Source organism: Schistocerca piceifrons, chromosome 8 (genome assembly GCF_021461385.2).
Source record: "Schistocerca piceifrons isolate TAMUIC-IGC-003096 chromosome 8, iqSchPice1.1, whole genome shotgun sequence".
Taxonomy (NCBI): Eukaryota; Metazoa; Arthropoda; class Insecta; order Orthoptera; family Acrididae; genus Schistocerca; species Schistocerca piceifrons.
This window is the reverse complement of record NC_060145.1, coordinates 268,517,298-268,543,079: the sequence shown is the minus strand read 5'-3', so window position 1 is coordinate 268,543,079 and position 25,782 is coordinate 268,517,298. Positions and strand designations below refer to the sequence as shown.

Sequence of the window (25,782 nt, the reverse complement as noted above, 5' to 3'; positions counted from 1 at the left end):
GTCAAATACAGGTCAGGAGACTAGGTATGGATTTTTACATTTGTCCGGAAAGTAGGCCTACTGGAAAAGTTACTAAAGCGCTACTTTGTACTGTATCGAATCCTTCATCATTTGTCGGACGTCACATATGAAGTTGAGAGTTATGACCTTTCATCAAGAAGATAAAAGCGCGAAGCGTTGTCCATGTCCTCCGTACCAAGTCGCAGATCAACAATGGGAAGTTTAAGGAAACTAGAGACCCATTCGAAGACTGTGAAGCTTCGACGGGGAGGACTACCTTCGATACTCATCATAGCAACGAGGATGTAACACGATCGGACAATACGAACCGGCAGGGCTGCCATACGAAGCAAGCAAGATCTATGATGCTATGGTCGACTTCAATGAGAACTTCGGAAACAGCGGGCAATTGTTTCTCCAGAAGACGGAGCAATGCTGTGGTACAGTGCAGTGTGGAGTAATTGTTGGCGCCGTTGTTTGGCGTGCTACAGGTCGGTGGTGCAAACCCAACCACAAGCAATTATTTTTTATTTAGTATTTACCATTTCTGGTAGGTTCTTGAAATATGCTTGTATATCCTGTAACATTTTATTTTTGCATAAATACCAGCATCCTGGGACATTCGATGTTTGTATAAATTGCTGCACTCTCCGTTCAGGAGTTCAGTTCTGTTCTGGCTGCACGTTGGAGACCGTAATAAACGCTTTCAATGTTAGTGTTATGTTTCACTGACGGCCCCGCTTTGGGATTTGGACTATAATGTAATTACAAGGTGAAAATATATTACAACCGCTTACAGATCGCTCCCAAAGGGACGTGAACAAGAGATTAGACTGTTTATAGCGCACAGAGAGTCGTTTAAACAATTTTTCTTCCCGTGCTCCATGCGAGAATGAAACGGGAAGTACTACAATTGGATATAACCTTTGGGGTACATTTTACAGTGATTTGCAGAGTATAGATACAGATGAAATGTTTTATGCTATCAATGCAAGTATGTTATACACATATTAATCTTTAGCTGTTAAATAAATTTTTCTGGTGTGCCGGTACTAACGTCATTGCTCAGTAATTGCTAAATTGCAAAATCGAAAGTATATAGCAATAATTAAATACCGGTTTCTCGATCATTAATTTCCATCAAACTTATGAAACATATTAATTACTATATCACTAGAGTTAGCTCTATTTATATGATCAATTTCGCTCAAGCAAAACAGAGCTCTTATTTGACAAATATGTGAAGCAGCATAGTGGTAACTAATATGACAAACACGTGACACCTGATACTATCTACTATATCACTTTTCGTCAATTATTTTAAACTTGATTACATTTACATTGTCCCTCTCCTGCCGCAATACAACCAAAGAAATGCGTAATTGACTGGCTTGTATAGTGAAGATCTGTGGAGAGGCGTGTTTAGTTTAGCAGTAGCAGAATAGCAGTAGAGTTGTAAGAAGGGCCAGGAGGCAACAGGGAATCAAAGTAAGCACAGAGAAACTGTTGCTGCATGATCGTATATTGACTTACGAATATTCTCTATTCGTAATGACTATTATTTCTGTGCTTCTTTGCGTATTGCAACTTCAACAAATGCTGATAAAGTTATTGACCTTGTTGAAAGCTGAAGTTAGGCAATCCCCGTATAATAACAGCTATGTCAGTTTTGTGGACGTTTAGTTAATAGAAACAGTATTTTTGCATAGCGAAGCTACTACAAAATACGAGTTAATATTTAATTATGAAGTATTTCATATCGGACGGAGTTGTAAAAAGTTTCCAGAAGATAACTTGCAAATATAAAGCTCACAAATGAGTTGACACTTGTGCACACCACCCACATTTCGTCCAGTCAACGTGGATTCTAATAAATAAATTCGTCAATGAAAGACTTCATTTTCCCTGGAAGTATGTTAAACTGAAATTCAGGTAGGCCTAACTGTGTTCCCACATAGTTGAGCACTGGAGTGACAAACGTAGGCAATAATTTTGCTAACTTAACGAATAAGGCGTTTGCAAAGTACGTGAACAATGAAACAGCCTACCTACATTCTAAGACCGGCGAGCTTTCACTGAAGATGATGGTATTGAAGTTTATTTTACTGGAAACTACACTTGAACAAAAAGAAATCGGGAATTAACCTTGTGTGACAGATAGTAAACGAGCAAGCAGAGAAAATTACATACATTGGCTTGTAGTTAAAAGAATAGTTTAATGTAAATCGAATTCGCAAGATAAGTGCACATTGTACGCTGTGCTTGCACAATTGTTAGAGTTTACAAAAGAAAGAATTGGACAGACACTAAATGGGAGTCTCTTTTTATTCTTTGAAAAAGTGAAAAGGGTGAAACATGAACCTCTGAATACACCACCATTAAATTATGGGAGTCAGGCCCACAAGATCTTGCACATCTAAAAGGATCTTCATGGCCGATATTCTGTTTCTTGCTTTCTGTTGTCATTTAGTGTGGATGTTGGCCCCTAGCAGGTCATTGTAGTGCATATCTTTATCTGTTACTTGGCTGATTCTGTGGTGTCCTTTAGTATGAGGGCATCAAAGGGCAGCTGTTCAATGTGCCCTAGTCCCTACTGATGTGTGCTCAGCATTAGGTCTAGAAGTGCTACTGACATGGTAGTGGTTTACACTCTGCTTATATATAACCTACAAGAAATCGTCATATATATGGTAATTTGCATAAATAAAAAATTTATTCTTGATGTTAATTTCATTTATTAATGCTTAGCTAGTTTAATATATTTCTTTTGTATAGGCCTATTAAAAAAATCTAAATACTGAAGAAAATACATTCAATGTGTTCTATTATGAAAATCCCCTTCCTTCCTTCTGGCTCTCCACAAATAAGTGTGTAACATTACTTGAACAATTGGAAACAGGATGTTTGATTTAGATATGTGTTGTACTATGCACCTAAAAAACACCACCTTGCCTCATCAACAGTGAGATGGCAAGATAACTGTGAGTTGAACAGTTACGATGAAAAACAATATTACAGGAAGTATTGAGATGCTGATAAAGGAAACTTTTTGAAAATAAGAGGCTGATAGTGTAAGGAGGACATTAAGGGTCTACATTACAGTTAAAGCATTCTTGTCTAGGAACTAATAATGTGCATAGTAAATGTGCTGCAATGAGAACCAACATACACATTACAACTGCAGAAGACACCCACCTTGCATAGAAAATGGGGTGAAACACTGGTTTTCTCCAAATGTGTACAAATACAAGGGAATTGAGCTTTAGGTGTAACCAGATGGAGTCTTGCACTTTTGAGGACACTGGTTCCAGGTTCCGAGAGGATGGAGTCCCATACTCTTTCCAGACACCCTTATTTAAATTTTTGATGATTTTCCTAAATTGTCAGGCAAATGCTGTGATGGGTCCTTCAACAATTGTGGCCAACCATTTGTCCTCTCCTTGTTAAGTATTATGCATACACTGATATGTCTTGTACGAGCTGCATTTCATTTCTCTTCATATTACCAAGTGAAGTTGCACAGTGGTTAGCACACTGTACTCTCATTTGGGAGGATGACGGTTAAACCCTTGTCTGGCCATCCTGATTTAGGTTTTCTGTGATCTCCTGAAATCATTTCGGGCAAATGCTGGGGTGGTTCCTTTGAAATGGGACGGCTGACTTTCTTCGCCAGTTTTCCCTAATCTGATGGGACTGATGATCTCGCTATTTGGTCCCTTTGCCCAAATCAACCAATCTCTTCGTATTAAGCTAGATAGTTGAAAAATGATCTATGGGCTGGTAAAATACTAATGTTGCTGTTGTTGTGGTCTTCAGTCCTGAGACTGGTTTGATGCAGCTCTCCATGCTACTATATCCTGTGCAAGCTTCTTCATCTCCCAGTACCTACTGCAACCTTCTGAATCTACTTAGTATATTCATCTCTTGGTCTCCCTCTATGATTTTTACCCTCCACACGGCCATCCAATACTAAATTGGTGATCCCTTGATGCCTCAGAACATGTCCTACCAACCAATCCCTTCTTCTAGTCAAGTTGTGCCACAAACTTCTCTTCTCCCCAATCCTATTCAATACTTCCTCATTAGTTATGTGATCTACCCATCTAATCTTCAGCATTCTTCTGTAGCACCACATTTCAAAAGCTTCTATTCTCTTCTTGTCCAAACTATTTATCGTCCATGTTTCATTTCCATACATGGCTACACTCCATACAAATACTTTCAGAAACGACTTCCTAACACTTAAATCTGTACTCAATGTTAACAAATTTCTCTTCTTCGGAAATGCTTTCCTTGCCATTGCCAGTCTACATTTTATATCCTCTCTACTTCGACCATCATCAGTTATTTTGCTCCCCAAATAGCAAAACTCCTTTACTACTTTTAAGTGTCTCATTTTCTAGTGTAATTCCCTCAGCATTGGCCGACTTACTTTGACTACATTCCATTATCCTCACTTTGCTTTTGTTGATGTTCATCTTATACCCTCCTTTCAAGACACTATCCATTCCATTCAACTGCTCTTCCAAATCCTTTCCTGTCTCTGGGAGAATTACAATGTCATTGGTGAACCTCGAAGTTTTCATTTCTTCTCCATGAATTTTAATACCTACTCCGACTTTTTTTTTTTCCTTCACTGCTTGCTCAATATACAAATTGAATAACACTGGGGAAGGGTTACAACCCTGTCTCACTCCCTTCCCAACCACGGCTTCCCTTTCATGTCCCTCAGCTCTTATAACTGCCATCTGCTTTCTGTACAAATTATAAATAGTCTTTCGCTCCCTGTATTTTACCCCTGCCATCTTTAGAATTTGAAAGAGTGTATTCCAGTCAACATTGTCAAAAGCCTTCTCTAAGTCTACAGTTGCTAGAAATGTAGGTTTGCCTTTCCTTAATCTTTCTTCTAAGATAGGTCGTAGCGTCAGTATTGCCTCACGTGTTCCAACATTTCTACTGAAGCCAAACTGATCTTCCCCGAGGTTGGCTTCTACAAGTTTTTCCATTCGTCTGTAAAGAATTCGCATTAGTATTTTGCAGCCGTGACTTATTAAACTGATAGTTCGGTAATTTTCACATCTGTCAACACCTGCTTTCTTTGGAATTGGAATTATTATATTCTTCTTGAAGTCTGAGGGAATTTCGCCTGTCTCATACATCTTGCTCACCAGATGGTAGAGTTTTGTCAAGACTGGCTCTCGCAAGGCTGTCAGTAGTTCTAATGGAATGGTGTCTACTCTTGGGGCCTTGTTTCGACTCAGGTCCTTCAGTACTCTGTCAAACTCTTCACGCAGTATCCTATCTCCCATTTCATCTTCATCTACCTCCTCTTCCATTTCCATAATATTGTCCTCAAGAACATCGCCCCTGTATAGACCCTCTGTATACTCCATCCACCTTTCTGCCTTTCCCTTCTTTTGCGTAGAACTGGGTTTCCATCTGAGCTCTTGATATTCTTGCAAGTGGTTCTCTTTTCTCCAAAGGTCTCTTTAATTTTCCTGTAGGCAGTATCTATATTACCCCTAGTGAGATAAGCCTCTACATCCTTACATTTGTCCTCTAGCCATCCCTGCTTAGCCGTTTTGTACTTCCTGTCGATCTCATTTTTGAGACGTTTGTATTCCTTTTTGCCTGCTTCATTTACTGTATTATTATATTTTCTCCTTTCATCAATTAAATTCAGTATCTCTTCTGTTTCTTCTGTTACCCAAGTATTTCTACTAGCCCTCGTCTTTCTTCTTCTACTGTATTTCTTACCCCATTCTTTTCAATTGTTCCCATCTCCTTAAATTCCCATCTTTTTGTAGTTTCTTCAGTTTTAATCTACAGTTCATAACCAACAAATTGTGGCCAGAGTCCACATCTGCCCCTGGAAATGTCTTACAATTTAAAATCTGGTTCCTAAATCTCTGTCTTACCATTACATAAACTATCTGAAACCTGTCAGTATCTCCCGGCTTCTTCCATGTATAGAACCTTCTTTTATGATTCTTGAACCAAGTGTTAGCTATGATTAAGTTGTGCTCTGTGCAAAATTCTACCAGGCAGCTTCCTCTTTGATTTCTTACCCCCCAATCCATATTCACCTACTACGTTTCCTTCTCTTCCTTTTCCTACTGTTGAATTCCAGTCACCCATGACTATTAAATTTTAATCTCTTTTCACTATCTGAATAATTTCTTTTATTTCATCATACATTTCTTCAATTTCTTCGTCATCTGCAGAGCGTGGGCTTCGTATCCATCTTGGCCACAATAATGCGTTCACCATGCTGTTTGTAGTAGCTTACCCACATTCCTATTTTCCTGGTCATTATTAAACCTACTCCTGCATTAGCCCTATTTGATTTTGTGTTTATAACCCTGTAGTCACCTGACCAGAAGTCTTGTTCCTCCTGCCACCGAACTTCACTAATTCCCACTATATCTAACTTTAACCTATCCATTTCCCTTTTTAAATTTTCTAACCTACCTGCCTGATTAAGGGCTCTGACATTCCATGCTCCAATCCGTAAAACACCAGTTTTCTTTCTCCTGATAACGACATCCTCTTGAGTAGTCCACGCCGGGAGATTCAAATGGGGGTCTATTTTACCTCCGGAATATTTTACCCAAGAGGACGCCATCATCCTTTAACCATACAGTGAAGCTGCATGCCCTTGGGAAAAATTATGGCTGTAGTTTCCCGTTGCTTTCAGCCGTTCGCAGTACCAGCACAGCAAGACTGTTGCCCCTGCAACTACTGAAAAGGCTGCTGCCCCTCTTCAGGAACCACACGTTTGTCTGGCCTCTCAACAGATACCCCTCCAATATGGTCGCACCTACGGTACAGCTATCTGTATCGCTCTGAGGCACGCAAGCCTCCCCACCAACGGCAAGGTCCGTGTTTCATGGGGTGGGGAGGGAGCGGGGGGGGGGGGGGGGGGGAACCCCATGCTATCTCCTCCCTTGACACCAGTAATTCTGTTAACCACCCACTTACCAGCACTCTTCTGATCAACTGACCTGGAAAAGCTTGTCCACATTCTTCGCCACAGCCTAAACTGACTCTTCATGTCCTGTAATACTCCACGCCCATCACCGTGAGAAGTTTTCCATTGCCCGCCCAACTTACAGAATGTCATTGTCTGTTTGTATTCCAATCCTGTTCCAAACCTTGCATCCCATGGATTAGTCCATTGTGGCTGGCCCAGGTGTAAGACCTGCCCCATACACTTACCCACCCATCCACCTCAATCCAGTCCCAGGCATTTCTTACTCAATAAAAGGAAAGGCCATATATGAAAGCAGCCATGTTATGTATCAACTATGCTGGAATTACTGTACCTCATTCTATGTGGACATGACAACTAACCAACTGTCTATGTGGATGATCGTTCTCTGCCAGACTGTCAGAAACTGCAAATTTTGCCATCCAATGGGGGAACTTGCTGCATACCACAATAAGTTTTATTTCAACAACTGCTTCACTGTAATGACAGTTTTGATATTTCTTTCCAACATAATTTTCTCTAAACAAAACAGGCGGGAATTGCCTTGCACTTTGGCATTTCCCCTGGCCTAAATCTCCTTTGAACTACTTCCTATTGCACCACCTTACCTTTTCCATCTCTCTTCTCCCCATCCCCATCCAGGTTGTATACTGCCTTATCCCACCACTCTTCTCCCCCCCCCCCCCAATATGGCCTCCACCCTTCTCCCTCTCTCTCTCTCCCCTTCCAGTCTCTCTCTCTCTTCATCACCACTTTCCTATCCTTTTTCCCATGCCCTTCCCACTCCCCCTCCCTCCCTCCCTCTTTCTATATCTCTTTTATGCTCTACCTTCTGTACCCGTTTAGTTTTATGTTCAACCATTGAGTCACCTATCAGAATTAGTCTCTCTTTCCTGCAACCCCTCCTCCTTTCTTTCCTATGCTCTTTTCTCCTTCAGCCCAGGCACTAGCTTTCAATAATGTCTTGCGACAGCCACAGGAGTGTTTGTTTGGGTGTCTGTGTGGTTATGTGTGTACTTTTACTAGAAAAAGTGCAGGAGTCAAAAGATACCCTGTACAGTGTTTCCTGTTACATGGTTCTAGGCTCCACACATCAGTCCACTATAGATGAGTGGTTGCCTTTCCGTTATTTTACATACTGTTCCATCCAGGGATTTCACTTAAACAATACTGAAGTCATTCATTTATATATTATGTCCTCTAGATCTAATTACATTCTTGTGTGTTTATCCAATACTGTACAACTAATTATGCTGTATAAATTTACAATATTCTTCTAAATAACATAAAAGTTATTACTTTATTGTCACTGTTTAATAAAACTGTTAGGGAATTCTTGTGTGGTTAATGCTTTTATTCAGTAGGAGAACTTTTAGGTCACATGGAATAAAGACACTATGAACCAAAGAGTGCAAACTCTGTTACTACAAATAGAGCAAGTTTCCCTTTAGACAAAACTTAAATTTATTTTTTGCAATACAGTGTGATATATGTAATAATCTTCTTTAGTCTATTATTTAGATCAAATGACATGCTCTTACAAATCATGTGAACTTTATCTTTTATCAATTAGTTTTATTTTCTTGATGTACAGTAGTATTCACAAATCTCTTGTAAGTAAATTTCACTACTTGAAGTAGTTATGCTTAAAAATACATTTAAGTGTCATAATTAAATAGGTACTCATCAGTCCTCATGTACAAACTACTTTATCAAAACGCAATTTTAGAAATCCCTTTATTATTGTCTTTCTTTGAACAAAAATATAACTAAATACACAAAGCAAAATTTTATTGTCAAAATGGACAAGTGTTCTAAGTGCCACATCAGGAATGGAGATTGATGTGAGAAATGTCAACATTATTTTCATGAGGGTGTTATATAAATTACATGAGGAATGATACTGGCTGTTATAGAGATACCATAATTTTCAATATAGCTACACAACTTCAAACAGATTCAGCAATAACACAAGAGTCTGCACAATTGCATGATGCAATTTGTAGGAGTAATGTTCAGGCTAGACCACTAGACTGAATTACAGTCAACTCTTGCAAACCAGTGAAATGATCCACGAGATGCTACAAGCTTAAAGCCAACCCAACAAGTTCAGAAGCAGCCGATAGGGCAGATGTAAAGTGCAAACTAAGGGCAGAAAAGAAAGTGTAGAGAAGTTCAAATAAGTTGTATTACTGTGTACTAGTCATGGAAGGGGAATGTGTAAACTGGTACAGAACTCTTTGTAAAATGATTACCAGGTTAGTAGTACAGTGTTCAAAAGAATTAGAGGAACACGTGTATCGTCTGGTATGTTAAATTTATTTTTACGCAGGTGCTACCTGTGGTCTTATTGCATGGCTTCAAATCTTCACTTTCAATGCAGGCAACGATTAAAATTATTCGCATCTGTCGGCTGTGTCATGCATTAATATCAGGTGACCCCTTAGAAGGAAGTGAGTATCAGTGTCCCATGAGTGCTTTAAATTCTGGCCATTATTAACAGATCTTAACAATAGAATATACTGGCCACTTAGGTCCGAATCATAGGGAAAAAGAATTACCTCGCAGACTTATACATAATGAATTGATCACAGTGTTTGGAAAGAAATTGCGGAGGAGAAATTTACAAAGCACATGGCATATACAAACAATTAACTCTTTCTGAACCATACTTTTCCAGCATTTCATGTCATTTTCCACTAAAAGAATCAAAGAGACTGTGTAAAATTGAACAAAAGCAATGAAAGGTGATCAATAACTCCAGGGATTAAAGTATCTAGTGATTAAACAAAAGAGCTCTTTCTAATTTAGAGGACAAGCTGTAGTCAAGAGTTGACTGTTCAGTGGCACAAATACTGTTAAATTGTTCACTCTGTTACTTCTAAAGGGAATAGCAAAATAACACTGCATATGGAACTGTGGCCTCGGAAATTAGCTGTGGAAGAAATGACACGTTGAAGCATGTACTACCAGTAGCACTAATTAAAAAAAAATAAATAAAAAAAATGGACCTGTTAATGTGATTACAAAATTCATCATGTCATTAAGAAATAATTATTCTGGTGACCATGGTGATGATTTTAGTAGAATGTTAAAAGCTTGTGCTAACTATCTATAGGATGTCTTTGCAAATAATAAATGCCTCTGACCAAATTGTCTGTTAAACTTAAATATACTGTTGTAAAAACCCTCTGTAATATTGCAGATAAGCATATCACTTCTGATTTCATTCATTTTACTTTTTCTGGTCTTTACAAAAGTTTTTGAGAAGTTATTTGCATCTATATATCTTGATTGTGATCTCTTGCTGTGCTGTGGGAGGCATCATCTTTACAATTGCAACACATATTCTTACTTCCTTGAGGTGAACTGAATAACAAGCTACAGTGGAGCTGACATGCAAATAAACTAATCAAAAAGCTCAGTTCAGCATGTTTTAGGAGTATGTTTTGTTCACTAAAGTGGAGTGAGTGAGTGAGTGAATGAGTGTGTGTGTGTGTGTGTGTGTGTGTGGGGGGGGGGGGGGGGGGTAGTGCTGAGCTGAGAAAGATGATTGTTTTGACTAATGTCATTCTCATCATTTTCTTGCAAAGACAAGAATATCTGATTATTTTGCGTATTTTCACTCTCTCTCTTCTAATAGAATTTCCTCCTAGGGCAGTGCATCAAAAATGAAGAAAGTATTTATTCAGAAGAAATGAGCTATAAGAATATTGTGTAAAGATGTCTCCTTAAGGATCTTGGAATTCTCACTTGACAGTGTAATACTCCGTATTGCTCTTTGTTGTTGGTATTAAAAAAATCATTGTCAGTTGAACTGCGATTTGCACTATTATGATAGGAGACAAAAAATAATTTTCGTCTTCACTTTACCACGTTGCCCAAAGTTCGGAGTGGAGTGATATATATACTTGGCAACAAAGATATGAGGTGTGATACAGGAAGTAATGGGAATTTTTGTTCTTCAAGAATACTTATCATAATCATCCACTTTGTCCCCTTCAAATTAATCCTCCTCAGATATAATGTACTAGTACCAGCACTTTTTCCAATCTTGCAAGCATTTCTGTAATTCACTTTTCATAATCGTGTTCAGCTCCATCAGCGATTCTGTTTTTTGTCATCAATGGTGAAAAAACATCATCCTTTCATGGTTCTCTTCAGTCTCGGGAATAGAAACAAGTTCCAGGGAGCCATGTCCAGTGAGTATAGTGGCTGAGGCAGCATAATTTTTTTAACACAAAAAAATCATGAACAAGTGTTGAGTTGTTAGAAGGAGCATTATCACAATGCAATTTCGATGTATGGTTTTGCTATAATTCTGATGGTTTTCTTCAGATTGCTTCACACAAGCAGCACATAACTTCCAAGTAGTATTCTTTATTGACTGTACAATAATAAAACAGGAACTCATGATATACTGTTCCATTGTAATCACAGAATACAATGAGAAAAAGCTTCCCATGTTATTGAACTTGTAGTTTTTTTTTTTTTTTTTTTTCCGTGGGACGATTGAGCCTCGGTTCTGATGTTATACCAATGTTTCGTCACTTGTTGTAACCTCCTTTATAAGTTCTGGATCGTTGTTGACTTCTTTGAGCAATCCCTGAGCAACGTCTTTGCGACATCATTTTTGGTCAGTGCCAACAATTTTGGAACAACCTTAGCTGGTACACATTTCATGCCCAAAGGGTCCAAAAAAATTGCTTGGCATTAGTCAGATGATATGGCGACGTCATCAGAAACCTCTCTGATGGTGCTTCGGCAGTTTGCCAGAACCATTTTCTTTAATGCTTCCACATTGCTAGCATTAATTGATGTGCTATGACATCCAGGCTAGTCTCCGTCTTCAGCATCTTCTCGATCATTTTTGTAATACTTATGCCGCTCGTAAACTCTTGTCTTAGTCATAGTAGATTCACCAAAACACACAATCAACATTTTGAAAGTAGTGCTGCATTTTTCAAGAAAAAATTAATACAAATTCTTTCAATGAAAATGTTTTTTGAAAGTAAAAATTCAACAAACACACAAAAACACACACAACATTTTCAACTGTCAGGTATAAATTAAATACATCAGGAACTGGTGTACCAGCAAGAGATATATATAAAAACTTGAAAATTGGATGTATAAATTTTGCGGAAAATTAAAAATTCCTGTTACCTTTTGATCACATGTCATATTCACCAAGCTCATATCCAACATAAAGTAAGAAATCGGAAATCATTGCCAGCTGAAAAGAAAATTAAAAAATTTATATATACTTCATGTGCCACTTTTAGAAACTGCATAATAAGTAGTACCACAGTGTATTACAGGCATTTAGATATGTAGGTATCTATTTGCAATGGAAATACCTATGTTGTGTCTATACATATAAATATCAAACTATTGGTAGCAGCTATTTTATGTAATTGAGGGTGCACCAATGTCTTTCAAAGTAAAGGCTCCCTTTCTAATTTACTACGTTACAATTAGCTGGTGTAGTCACAGATAGTTTTAAACAGTCAGATGTTGGTTTATTATTGATGAAATGTAAAGATTAAGTTATCTTGACTTGCTGGTCTTGACACATTCCACATCTTGAAGGTTTTCCTTCACGATGGAATTTATGCAAGATGGATGGATGGATGGATGGATGGATGGATGGATGAATGAATGATTGAATGAACAAATTTGATCTTCAGCAATGAAGCAGCAGATGCAATACCCAAACTACTGACTGGTGGAGAACATACTGCAGTGTGACCTGTGCTCTGCCTCAGCTAATTTGTAGTTAGATTAGGAGTTTGAGCCGAAAGATTGCAGGAATCATAATATGATAATCTGTGATCCCTTTTTGCTTGCTGTGCTTATGTACCATGCTGCTTATTCTTGTTGTTGACTTTATGTCCCCTGGCTTACATCTTGAGGCTAAAAATGCAAGTCCAAACTATCTGTCAGCTACACACAAGAAGAGATATTACTACTTCTTTAAACATTGTATATTGACTTAATATTGCAACAGGAAACACTGTTTGTTATGCTTTTTTGTTTTTAAATGTTGACATTCAATGCATTAATTGAGCAGTCTTTTAGAGACAGAATGAATTTTCAGCTGTCCTCATGATGTCCTCCTTTTAGTGTCATGAGCTTCAGCATTCTCTGGAACACAGCATGTATCCGAGAATGGGAGTACCTCTATGAAGTAACCAATAATGCAGCAAGTGACGAATGGCAGAAACCAGCTGTCGGCACCACCCTTTCTTGTACTAACACAGTCTCCAGCTTCCTACTTTCATGCATGTACAAACAAATAGTTGTATTGTATGCATATTCACATTTTAGCCACAAATTTAGATGTACAAAAATACACAGCATTCACTAGTAACAGATAACAGTAGGTAGCTTACCACTTTTGTGAAATGGTACATTACATTCCAGTCCAGTATTTCTGTGTGACAGCTTCATATCTTCAGTGGTGTTATTGGGGAGTTGGATAGTTTTGGATATGTGGGTGTGAGGAAACAAATAGATTTCAGATGATTTGAATCATCCATTTGACTCCGGAATATCACTGGTGAAACTTTGTAATTCTTGATCACCTTAATATAGAACACTGTCCTTTGATCCATGGTATCCAACTGTGACATACAGAGCCTCCAAACCATGACACTCATAGTGATACTATAAAGGTATACCATATTTTGACATAATGTCATGTGTATGCTGACACGAGAGCATTAAGTGTTTTGGGAGTAGATATGTGCTCTGCCTCATCTGATGAAAATGACAGTGTCAAACACATTTTAAGGTTTTTTGAGACAATGAGACATTTAAAAAGAAATTAATATAGAAGACATAGGGTCTTTCACGTTGTTTTATAAATTCCAATGATTTACATGAATAAGTCAAACAAGTTTGTTGTATATTTTGACTGTGATGCTTCAATCACGTTTTTACTATTTTAATTTGCATTCATTATCTAATAACATTCAGTTTGTTAATAAAACTTGATTAATAGTTATTGAAAAGACACTAATAGTCATGTTGCCAAGCATCCAGAACCCTACAACAATACATCATCTTCAGTGTAAATCTTTTCTACTAAAAACAATCGTAGTGTTCTAGATATTGAATTTTTACTGTATTTAAATTTACATAATACGGCATAAGTTCTGGAGGTATCCAGGTGGAAACTACTCAAGATGGTGGTGTCATTAGGAGAGGAAAAAAGTGGCATTCTATTGGTTGGAGTGTTGAATGTTAGATACTTTAATTGGGAAAGTAGGTTAGGAAGTTTAAAAAGAAAATGGATAAGTTGAAGATTAATGTAATGGGAATTAGTAAAGTGTAGTGGCAGAAGGAACATGACTTCTGGTTAGATGAGCACAAGGTTATAAATATAAAATCAAATAGATGCAGTGCAGGAGTAGGTCTGGTAATGAATAAGAAAATAGGAATGCAGGTAAGCTACTATGACCAGCATAGTGAATATGGTACCATAGCCGAGATAGACACAAAGCCAACACCTGCCACATTACTAAAAAGTTATAAGTCAACTAACACTCCAGATGATGAAAGAGAGTGAAAGAATGTATGACGAGATAAAAGAAATTATTCAGGTAGTTAAGGACAATGGCATTGTATGAAGTTTCACTTGTGGCTTGAATCCATGTGCTCTGTGCGTGCAAGACAAATTATATGGTGAACTGCTCCAAAGATTAACCAAGAAGAATTTCTCAGCAGGCTTGGATAACTTACCAGCACTGTAACACTTCTGAATACTGTCTTAAATACGGTCACCAGACTCACATTGAACTACGGGGGAGGGGTCAGACTTACAAATTCACCAAAATCCATCATTAATGCCTTGTAACTATCTAAATATAATCAGCAAGACCCCTGGACTGGAAAACATACATCACTAACAAATAATACTCTGTTTCTAGCTGGTTTGTAGTAACTTGTGCTGTTTATCTCCATAGACAAACCAGGATTCATGGCTTTAGTTGCCAAGTCCCTCTATACTGCTCTCCTTTGCAGCGTTTCCTAAGACTTGTTACAAGTTACCACTTTGTACTAAGATACAGAAATGCCTCCATCTACTGATGGAGGAATGGGTACTAGTCAAACTGTTCGCATGCAACACTGCTGAGCCCCACTTGCAGATGTCAGAGCTAGGTGGATATGAACTCACAGTAGATCCTATCTAATAACCTGACACCAGTGGTCACTCAGAAGATTTTGGTACAGATGACGTTTCAGAAAGAGATCTGGCAGTGCCCAAGCAAAAATTGTAAATTTGAACTGATCAGATCAGATTGGAGGAAAATTGAATAAGAAATGAAATGGATCATACCAATCCTCAGTTGCTACAAACAAACACACACACACACACACACACACACACACACACACACACACACAGAGTTAAGAATGAACAATACTGTAAATCATTCTTTACTTCAGTAAAGCAGACACTCATGTTTTCCTTATTCAGAATATTCGTATTACAGTATTAGTGTAATTCACTTTACTTTCTGTATAATATGTTCATGACCATGTAACAGTATTTTAGTCATACTATGGAATGCTTGCTATGCTGGTACTACGAACGGCTGAAAGCAAGGGGAAACTACAGCCGTAATTTTTCCTGAGGGCATGCAGCTTTACTATATGATTAAATGATGATGGCATCCTCTTGGGTAAAATATTCCGGAGGTAAAATAGTCCCCCATTCGGATCTCCGGGCGGGGATTACTCAAGAGGACGTTGTTATCAGGAGAAAGAAAACTGGTGTTTTACGGATTGGAGTGTGGAATGTCAGATCCCTTAATCGGGCAGGTAGGTTAGAAAATTTAAAAAGGGAAATGGATAGATTAAAGTTAGATATAGTGGGAATTAGTGAAGTTCGGTGGCAGGAGGAACTAGACTTTTGGTCAGGTGAATACAGGGTTATAAATACAAAATCAAATAGGGGTAATGCAGGAGTAGGTTTAATAATGAATAAAAAATAGGAGTGCGGGTAAGTTACTACAAACAGCATAGTGAACGCATTATTGTGGCCAAGATAGACACGAAGCCCATGCCTACTACAGTAGTACAAGTTTATATGCCAACTAGCTCTGCAGATGATGAAGAAATTGATGAAATGTATGATGAGATAAAAGAAATTATTCAGGTAGTGAAGGGAGACAAAAATTTAATAGTCATGAGTGACTGGAATTCGAGAATAGGAAAAGGAAGAGAAGGAAACGTAGTAGATGAATATGGGTTGGGGCTAAGAAATGCAAGAGGAAGCCGCCTGGTAGAATTTTGCACAGAGCATAACTGAATCATAACTAACACTTGGTTCAAGAATCATGAAAGAAGGTTGTATACATGGAAGAATCCTGGAGATACTAGAAGGTTTCAGATAGATTATATAATGGTACGACAGAGATTTAGGAACCAGATTTTAAATTGTAAAAACATTTACGTGGGCAGATGTAGACTGACCACAATCTATTGGTTATGAACTGTAGATTAAATCTGAAGAAACTGCAAAAAGGTGGGAATTTAAGGAAATGAGACCTGGATAAACTGAAAGAACCAGAGGTTGTACACAGTTTCAGGGAGAGCATAAGGGAACAATTGAAAAGAATGGGGGAAAGAAATACAGTAGAAGAAGAATGGGTAGAAACTTCCTGGCAGATTAAAACTGTGTGCCCGACCGAGACTCGAACTCGGGACCTTTGCCTTTCGCGGGCAAGTGCTCTACCATCTGAGCTACCGAAGCACGACTCACGCCCGGTACTCACAGCTTTACTTCTGCCAGTACCTCGTCTCCTACCTTCCAAACTTTACAGAAGCTCTCCTGCGAACCTTGCAGAACTAGCACTCCTGAAAGAAAGGATATTGCGGAGACATGGCTTAGCCACAGCCTGGGGGATGTTTCCAGAATGAGATTTTCACTCTGCAGCGGAGTGTGCGCTGATATGAAACTTCCTGGCAGATTAAAACTGTGTGCCCGACCGAGACTCGAACTCGGGACCTTTGCCTTTCGCGGGCAAGTGCTCTACCATATCCTTTCTTTCAGGAGTGCTAGTTCTGCAAGGTTCGCAGGAGAGCTTCTGTAAAGTTTGGAAGGTAGGAGACGAGGTACTGGCAGAAGTAAAGCTGTGAGTACCGGGCGTGAGTCGTGCTTCGGTAGCTCAGATGGTAGAGCACTTGCCCGCGAAAGGCAAAGGTCCCGAGTTCGAGTCTCGGTCGGGCACACAGTTTTAATCTGCCAGGAAGTTTCATATCAGCGCACACTCCGCTGCAGAGTGAAAATCTCATTCTGGAAACATCCCCCAGGCTGTGGCTAAGCCATGTCTCCGCAATATCCTTTCTTTCAGGAGTGCTAGTTCTGCAAGGTTCGCAGGAGAGCTTCTGTAAAGTTTGGAAGGTAGGAGACGAGGTACTGGCAGAAGTAAAGCTGTGAGTACCGGGCGTGAGTCGTGCTTCGGTAGCTCAGATGGTAGAGCACTTGCCCGCGAAAGGCAAAGGTCCCGAGTTCGAGTCTCGGTCGGGCACACAGTTTTAATCTGCCAGGAAGTTTCATATCAGCGCACACTCCGCTGCAGAGTGAAAATCTCATTCAAGAATGGGTAGCTTTGAGGAATGAAATAGTGAAGGCAGCAGAGAATCAAGTAGGTAAAAAGACGAGGGATAGTAGAAATCCTTGGGTAACAGAAGAGATACTGAATTTAATTGATGAAAGGAGAAAATAAAAAATGCAGTTAGTGAAGCAGGCAAAAAGGAATACAAACGTCTCAAAAACGAGATCGACAGGAAGTGCAAAATGGCTAAGCAGGGATGGCTAGAGGACAAATGTAAGGATGTAGGGACTTATCTCACAAGGGGTAAGATAGATACTGCCTACAGGAAAATTAAAGAGACCTTTGGAGAAAAGAGAACCACTTGCATGAATATCAAGAGTTCAGATGGAAACCCAGTTCTAAGCAAAGAAGGGAAAGCAGAAAGGTGGAAGGAGTATGTAGAGGGTCTATACAGAGGCGACGTTCTTGAGGACAATATTATGGAAATGGAAGAGGAGGTAGATGAAGATGAAATGGGAGATAGGATACTGCGTGAAGGGTTTGACAGAGCACTGAATGACCTAAGTTGAAACAAGGCCCCAGGAGTAGACAACATTCCATTGGAATTACTGACAGCCTTGGGAGAGCCAGTCTTGACAAAACTCTACCATCTGGTGAGCAAGATGTATGAGACAGGCGAAATTCCCTCAGACTTCAAGAAGAATATAATAATACCAATCCCAAAGAAAGCAGATGTTGACAGATGTGAAAATTACCGAACTATCAGTTTAATAAGTCGTGGCTGCAAAATACTAATGCGAATTCTTTACAGACGAATGGAAAAACTAGTAGAAGCCAACCTCATGGAAGATCAGTTTGGATTCCATAGAAATGTTGGAACACGTGAGGCAATACTGTCCCTACGACCTATCTTAGAAGAAAGATTAAGGAAAGGCAAACCTACATTTCTAGCATTTGTAGACTTAGAGAAGGCTTTTGACAATGTTGACTGGAATACTCTCTTTCAAATTCTGAAGGCGGCAGGGGTAAAATACAGGGAGCGAAAGGCTATTTACAATGTGTACAGAAAGCAGATGGCAGTCATAAGAGTCAAGGGACATGAAAGGGAAGCTGTGGTTGAGAGGGAAGTGATACAGGGTTGTAGCCTCTCCCCAATGCTATTCAATCTGTATATTGAGCAAGCAGTAAAGGAAACAAAAGAAAAGTTCGGAGTAGGTATTAAAATCCATGGAGAAGAAATAAAAACTTTGAGGTTCGCCGATGACATTGTAATTCTGTCAGAGACAGCAAAGGACTTGGAAGAGAAGTTGAACGGAATGGACAGTGTCTTGAAAGGATTGTATAAGATGAACATCAACAAAAGCAATACAAGGATAATGGATTGTAGTCGAATTAGGTTGGGTGATGCCGAGACATAACTAATGAGGAGGTATTGAATGGAATTGGGTAGGAAGAGGAGTTTGTGACACAACTTGACCGGAAGAAGGGTCATGTTCTGAGGCGTCAAGGGATCACCAATTTAGTACTGGAGGGTAGCGTGGAGGGTAAAAATCGTAGAGGGAGACCAAGAGATGAATACCCTAAGCAGATTCAGAAGGATGTAGGCTGCTGTAAGTACTGGGAGATGAAGAAGCTTGCACAGGATAGAGTAGCATGGAGAGCTGCATCAAACCAGTCTCAGGGCTGAAGGCCACAACAACAACAACATGGAATATTCAGGTGTGGAACAGATGACTGTGTCTGTCAACAAAATGCATTGTACAAACTGTTAGCAATACCAAACCTGTGTAGGGTGTCAGCTTTGCGTGGAACTGGTTCCACTGATCTTGGCATCGAGCTCAGCTGACAGACTGCTTGGGAACTGGTAGCATTCCTTAATAAATGTGATGCACCCTCTAAATGGTAGCATGTTCCTGAAGGATAATTCCACCTGTGGTGTCAGGGGCTGGTATAGACTATTTGGTAATTTCGTGCCTGTTGCAAGAGGCAACTAAACTAAGTCTTACACCTAGTAAAGCTCTTATATTGATATTTCAGCTATTAGTAAGACACCTGTCAGTTTTAGCACCTTTCCCTCAATCTTTTTGCCATAATTATTTATGATCTTTTTGGCTTTGACCTCTACTTTTCTAAATTTCATGGAAGTGTGGATTGGTTGCAGGACACCTTATCAGGAGTATAAACTATCCACTGTGTGCTATGATCTTCTGCACCTACTATTAGAGTGGATTAATATTTGCACCCAAAATCCAGTGTGTTAGCTAATGCATCATAGGGGATTTGTCACTTACCCTCATGGTTGTAGCCCCTCCTGACAACACAGAGTTTGTACTGATAATGCCTGAGCTGTAACATCCCCATGTATGCCAAGGAATAGGTGCCTTGCCAATCTGGGGGCACTGAGATGCCCAACCTCTACTATGCCAGGTAGCCTTTGACGTGGTGGTGTGGAATCTGTGGGGTGAGCCTCTGATCAAAATGTGTGGCATCATGACAGAAGAACTGCAATGAAATGGGTCAGACTCACCTTCACTGTGACTATGCCAACACGGCTGTCTTGGTAGATAGAGAGCAAGATACTAGTACAGAGGCTTACAACTCCATGGTGTTTCCACCTTTCGCCACACCACAAGGTGAAAGTCAGACAAGGGGAAATGGAGGCTGACAGTTTGCCCAGTTCTTGGTATGCTCTAGAACTGGTAGAAAATCTTTTGCCATCTCATCTCATAACAAACTCAGTGGGATTCAAGGTGTTATCTTCCATTGGTACCTAATACTACAAATAGATTAAGAACTGCATGCTGACCTGGAATGCTATGGAATACATTTTGTTTGTCACTTTGAGAGATGATCTAAGGGTAATAGGATGGACTGTGGTGCTTTTGTCCTCCATTTCAGTGAACATGTTTTATGTAAGGAAGTTAAGGTCATAATGTATAGGTATGACGTCAGACACTATTTTACTCCTCCTATGAAATGTTTAGAGATTTAGACACATTCTCCCTCAGTACTAACGAGGCTACTTGTGGAACATATGGAAGGACAATGCATGAGAGCAGCCTTGCAAACAACCAGAACACCACATCTGTCATTCACGGACATGTTAAAGTTGTCAGGTGGGAGAAGAAAATGCAGGGATGTAAAACAAATGCTCACCTGTCTTATCACGATGCAGAGAAAAAGTTTAAATGACTCCACTCAATTGATATGATGTCAAACTTTGCTAACATTGTGTCAAAATTCACACCTTTCATGATGACAAGGTGTCAAAGAGCAACTCCTGGCCCTAGGCAACTGTTTCCTCAGTTGGGGGAGGTGATATCAGCTCACTCAACCCCCCCCCCCCCCCCTCCCCTCAGGCTGCAGGTCATAGAAAAGAACAGTCCTCTTCTTTCCCAGAACTCAAGATAGGAAAATTCTCACAGAGGCTGAAAACTTACAGGGGCAAGAAGGGAAAATTCCAAAGTTCAAATGAATTCTGCAACTCCTGTTGATCCAGTTCCCACCCTCCCCAAGGTTGAAACTATGAATCTTGAAGGAGAACCTCACATTCATAAAGAGCATTATTCAGCCCCTCTTTCCCCTTCACTGCTTGCTCAGGCCATCCAGTGGAGTTTTAATGCATGAAATGTATTCACAGTTGGAATATCAGCTGTATAATGGAATGATGGCAATGAGATCTGTGCCAAACTGGGACTTGAACCTGGGTTTTCTGCCTATTGCGAGTGGTCACCATACCATTTATCTATCCAAATGTGTGCATATGCAAAGGAACATTGCATCATAATTCGGAATAATACAGGCACTACAACACTGTATTTATCCACTGATGCTGGGCGAGTGGGTTTCGAGTAAAATGTCTCCCGTACAGGGAATATATGTAATGGTTGTTGGAATACAGGTTGTAGATGCATGGCTGACATGTGGAAGTTTTTGTCTGGCCACGAGTCATGTTGGGGTAGCTAAATGGTAGGGCGACCACTTGCAATAAGTGGAAAATGAGGTTTAAATCCCAGCCTGGCACAAATTTTCATTGTCGTCATTCCATTGTACAGCTGATGGTTGTCCATATTTGCAACTGCAAATACATTTCGTGTATTTCATAACGGCTTTATCACAACAGTGCCCATTCCTTCGGAATCAAACAGGCACTGCAATATCAGAACTTTAATGACTACCATCTCCATCTGGTCCAACTCCAACTATTTATTGCTTCTTAGTGCGCAGTTAGAGTTGCTACTCAAGATACTGGTTCTCAGAAACCCCATTAAACTCTGTGCATTTTTGTTTAAATTCTTAAATTTCTTGTGTATTTGTGAATCTAGTAGTCACAGTTCTGCATTTTAATAACTGTGTTTTGTATATCTTTGCTGCTTGTGTTGCAACAGGCATTTGTTTTTGTGTGAACAGCCATTACAGTTGTAGATCTTGCTTGTTGTGCAGTAGTGTTTTGGTGACCAGAGTGGGGGCTTCAATAACTGTTTAGGCTACACAGTGAGGTGACTAAAGTCATGGGATACCTCGTAATGTCATGTTGGACCTACTTTTGCCCAGCATAGTGTAGCAACTTGATGTTCTGAGGACTTGACAAGTTATTGGAAGTCCTCTGCAGAAACACTGAGCCATGCTGCCTCTATAGCCATCCATGATTGTGAAAGTGTTACCAGTGCAGGATTTTTTGCACAAACTGGCCTCTTGATTATGTTGCATAAATGTTTGATGAAATTTACGTCAGGCAGTCTGGATGACCAAATCTTTCACTTGAATTTTCCAGAACGTTCAAGCTGGTGACATGGCAATCTCACCCATAAAAATTCTGTCATTGTTTGGGAACATGAAATCTGTGAATGATCTCCAATTAGCCGAACACAATCAGTTGCAGTGAATGATCTGTTCAATGGGACCATAGGACCCACTCCATTCCATGTAAACACAGACCACATCATTATGGAGCCGCCACTAGCTAGCACAGTGCCTTGTTGACAACTTGGGTCCACGTCTTTGTGGGCCCTACACCACACTCAAACACTACCTTTTAGCACATTGGACTCGCATTTGAGAGGACGATGGTTCAAACCTGTCCCAGCTATTCTGATTTAGATATTCCGTGACTTCCTTAAATTGCTTCAGGCAGATGCCTGGATGTTTTCTTTGAATGGGCACGGCTGACTTCCTTTCCTTATTCGATGGGACCGATGACCTCGCTGTTTGGTCTCCTCCCCTAAATCAACCATTTGAACTGTACTATCAGCTCTTACCATCTGAAACTGGGACTCATCTGACCAGGCCTTAGTTTCCCAGTCATCTAGGACCCAACCGATATGCTCACTTGCCAAGGAGAGACACTGCTGGTGATGTCCTGCTGTTAGCAAAGGCATTTGTGATGGTTGTCTGCTGCCGTAGCCCATTAAAGCTAACTTTTACCACACTATCCTAATGGATACGTTCATTGAGCGTCCTGCAGTGATATCTGCGATTATTTCGTGCAGTGTTACTTGTCTGCTAACACTGACAACTTAATGCAAATGCCGCTGCTCTCAGACATTAAGTGAAGGCCATCGGCCACTGTGTTGTTGGTGGTGAGAGGTAATCCCTGAAACAGGGTATTCCTGGCACACTGTTGACACTGTGGATCTTGAAATATTGAATTCCCATACGCTTTCAGAAATGGAATGCCCCATATTACTAGATCCAACCACCACTCCGCATTCAAAATCTGTTAATTCCTGTTGTGCAGCCATAATCATGTCAGAAACCTTTTCACATGACTTGCCCGAGTACAAATGACAGCTCCACCAAATCACTGTACTTTTATACCCTGTGTATATGATATTAGCATCACTGGTATATGTGCATATCACTACCCCACGACTTTTGCATGTCAGTTTAGTTCCACCACCTTTGCTATGGATAGATACTGTGACTGCTGTAGTCAGATGTGAGCTGATTTGGTGACTTTTAGTTTGCAGCTCCAGATACTGCTGGCTTCAGTTATACAGCTTGAGACTGTTGCCTATGGGCATCACTCTAAGGGACCAGATCTGGGGATCCATGGTACTAACAGTGCATGCATGTATCACCCTGTTGGTCCAGGACTGTGACTCTTCGTGTTACTGCCCACATTGAGAATGACCACGAACCCACGACCAAGTGGGATTTCATTTCAGTGTGGCATGCAGCAAATGACTTTCTGGGGGACCTGTAGAAAGGCCTCCCCTGTTCATCTGACAAACAGGTTTCAAGTGCTGTATGTGGCTGATCAAGATCCTGAGCCAAATGCAGTTGCTTGCCCAGTGTCAGAGGAAGCGTCTGTCCTGCAAGGTATGGCCATTCGTAGAGGGTAGGATTACTAGTGGATGGGAGCTCCAATGTTAAGCATGTAATGGGGCCCTTTATGGATAGGACTACCAAGGAGTGGAAGAAATGCAGTGTGCACTCTACGTGCATAATGGGCGGAGTCATTCTGGATGTGGAAAGGGTGTTCCTGGATGCCGTTAAGAGCACAGTATGCAGCCTACTGCAGGTAGTGGCTCAAGTTGGTCCCAACAATGTGTGTTGCTTTGGATCATAAGAGATTCTGTCTGGTTTCAGGTTGTTAGCTGAAGTGGTAAATACTGCTGGTCATGTTGGGCAGATGAAAGCATAACTGACCATCTGTAGCTTCGTTAACATCGCATTGTTAACAGGACTGATTGTGGGCCTTCAGTGCAGAGCCGAGTGGAGAGTCTGAGTCAGAGGCTCAGATGGTTCACTGACTGTGCAGGGTGCAGATTTGTGGTCTTGCAACATACGGTGGTGGGGTTCAGGTTCCAATTAATAGGTCAGGAGTCAACTCCATACAGAAGGCAACTACATTGGTAATGGAGGCTGTATAGAATGCACTGGGCAGTTTTTTTAGGTTAGAGGGTTTTGGAAAAGCAAAAGAAAGGGGTTCTGTCTTGAAAGATAGAGGACAAACGCAGGGTGTGGGTAGACATAGCAACAATAAGTATTATAGCTGTATCCAGAATGAGATTTTCACTCTGCAGCGGAGTGTGCACTGATATGAAACTTCCTGGCAGATTAAAACTGTGTGCCGGATCGAGACTCGAACTCGGGACCTTTGCCTTTCGCAGGCAAGTGCTCTACCAACTGAACTACCCAAGCACGACTCACGCCCCGTCCTCACAGCTTTACTTCTGCCAGTACCTCATCTCCTACCTTCCAAACTTTACAGAAGCTCTCCTGCGAACCCTGCCAGGAAGTTTCATATCAGCGCACACTCCGCTGCAGAGTGAAAATCTCATTCTGCAAACATCCCCCAGGCTGTGGCTAAGCCATGTCTCCACAATATCCTTTCTTTCAGGAGTGCTAGTTCTGCAGGGTTCGCAGGAGAGCTTCTGTAAAGTTTGAAAGGTAGGAGACGAGGTACTGGCAGAAGTAAAGCTGTGAGGACGGGGCGTGAGTCATGCTTGGGTAGCTCAGTTGGTAGAGCACTTGCCCGCGAAAGGCAAAGGTCCCGAGTTCGAGTCTCAGTCCGACACACAGTTTTAATCTGCCAGGAAGTTTCATTATAGCTGTAAATTGTGGTAGCCGTGTTGGGAAAGAACCACAGCTCCTAGCACTAATAGAAAGCACTGAAGCTCAAATCATTATCAGAACTGAAAGCTGGCTAAAGCTGGAGATAAGTTCAGCCGAAGTTTTTACCTTGGGCCTAAGGGTAGTCAGAAAGTATAGATTAAATACAGCTGTTATGATATGTTTGTTGCAGTTAGAAGTAGTTTATCTTGTATGGAACTTTATAGACATAGCTCCTTGAGCTAGTATGGGACTTGACAGCTGGAGTAAGTAATAATTGGTTCCTTTTAACCCCCCTCCCCACAAATCGGATGATTCAGTTACTGAACAGTTCAAAGAAAACCTGAGTATCACATCAAATATGTGCCCCACTCATACACATATATTTGGTGGTGATTTCAGTCTACTCTCTGTTTGTTGGCAAAAATTTGTGTTCAATTCTAGTGATAGGAATAAGTCCTTGTCAGATATTGTTCTAAATTCTTTCTCTGAAAATTATTTTGAACAATTAGTTCAGGAGCCCACTCAAACTGTAAATGGTTGCGAAAATGTTCTTGACCTCTTAGCGACAAATAATTCTGAGCAAATAGGGAACTTCATGAGGGATGCAGGGGTTAGTGATCACGTGATCATGATAATGAGACTGAATATCCCAACATCCAAATC

At 40.3% G+C, this 25,782-nt stretch overlaps 1 protein-coding gene across 1 annotated transcript in view; it reads left to right on the top strand.

Annotated features, from left to right (window-relative positions):
• The first annotated feature begins 417 nt into the window (after positions 1–417).
• Positions 418–25,782, top strand: part of LOC124712500 (calcium uptake protein 1 homolog, mitochondrial-like) — a 236,346-nt gene continuing 210,981 nt past the window's right edge. The window contains 1 exon segment of the mRNA XM_047242799.1: positions 418–491. Within this exon segment, the coding sequence (XP_047098755.1) occupies positions 433–491 (59 nt within the window). The 5' untranslated portion in view covers positions 418–432.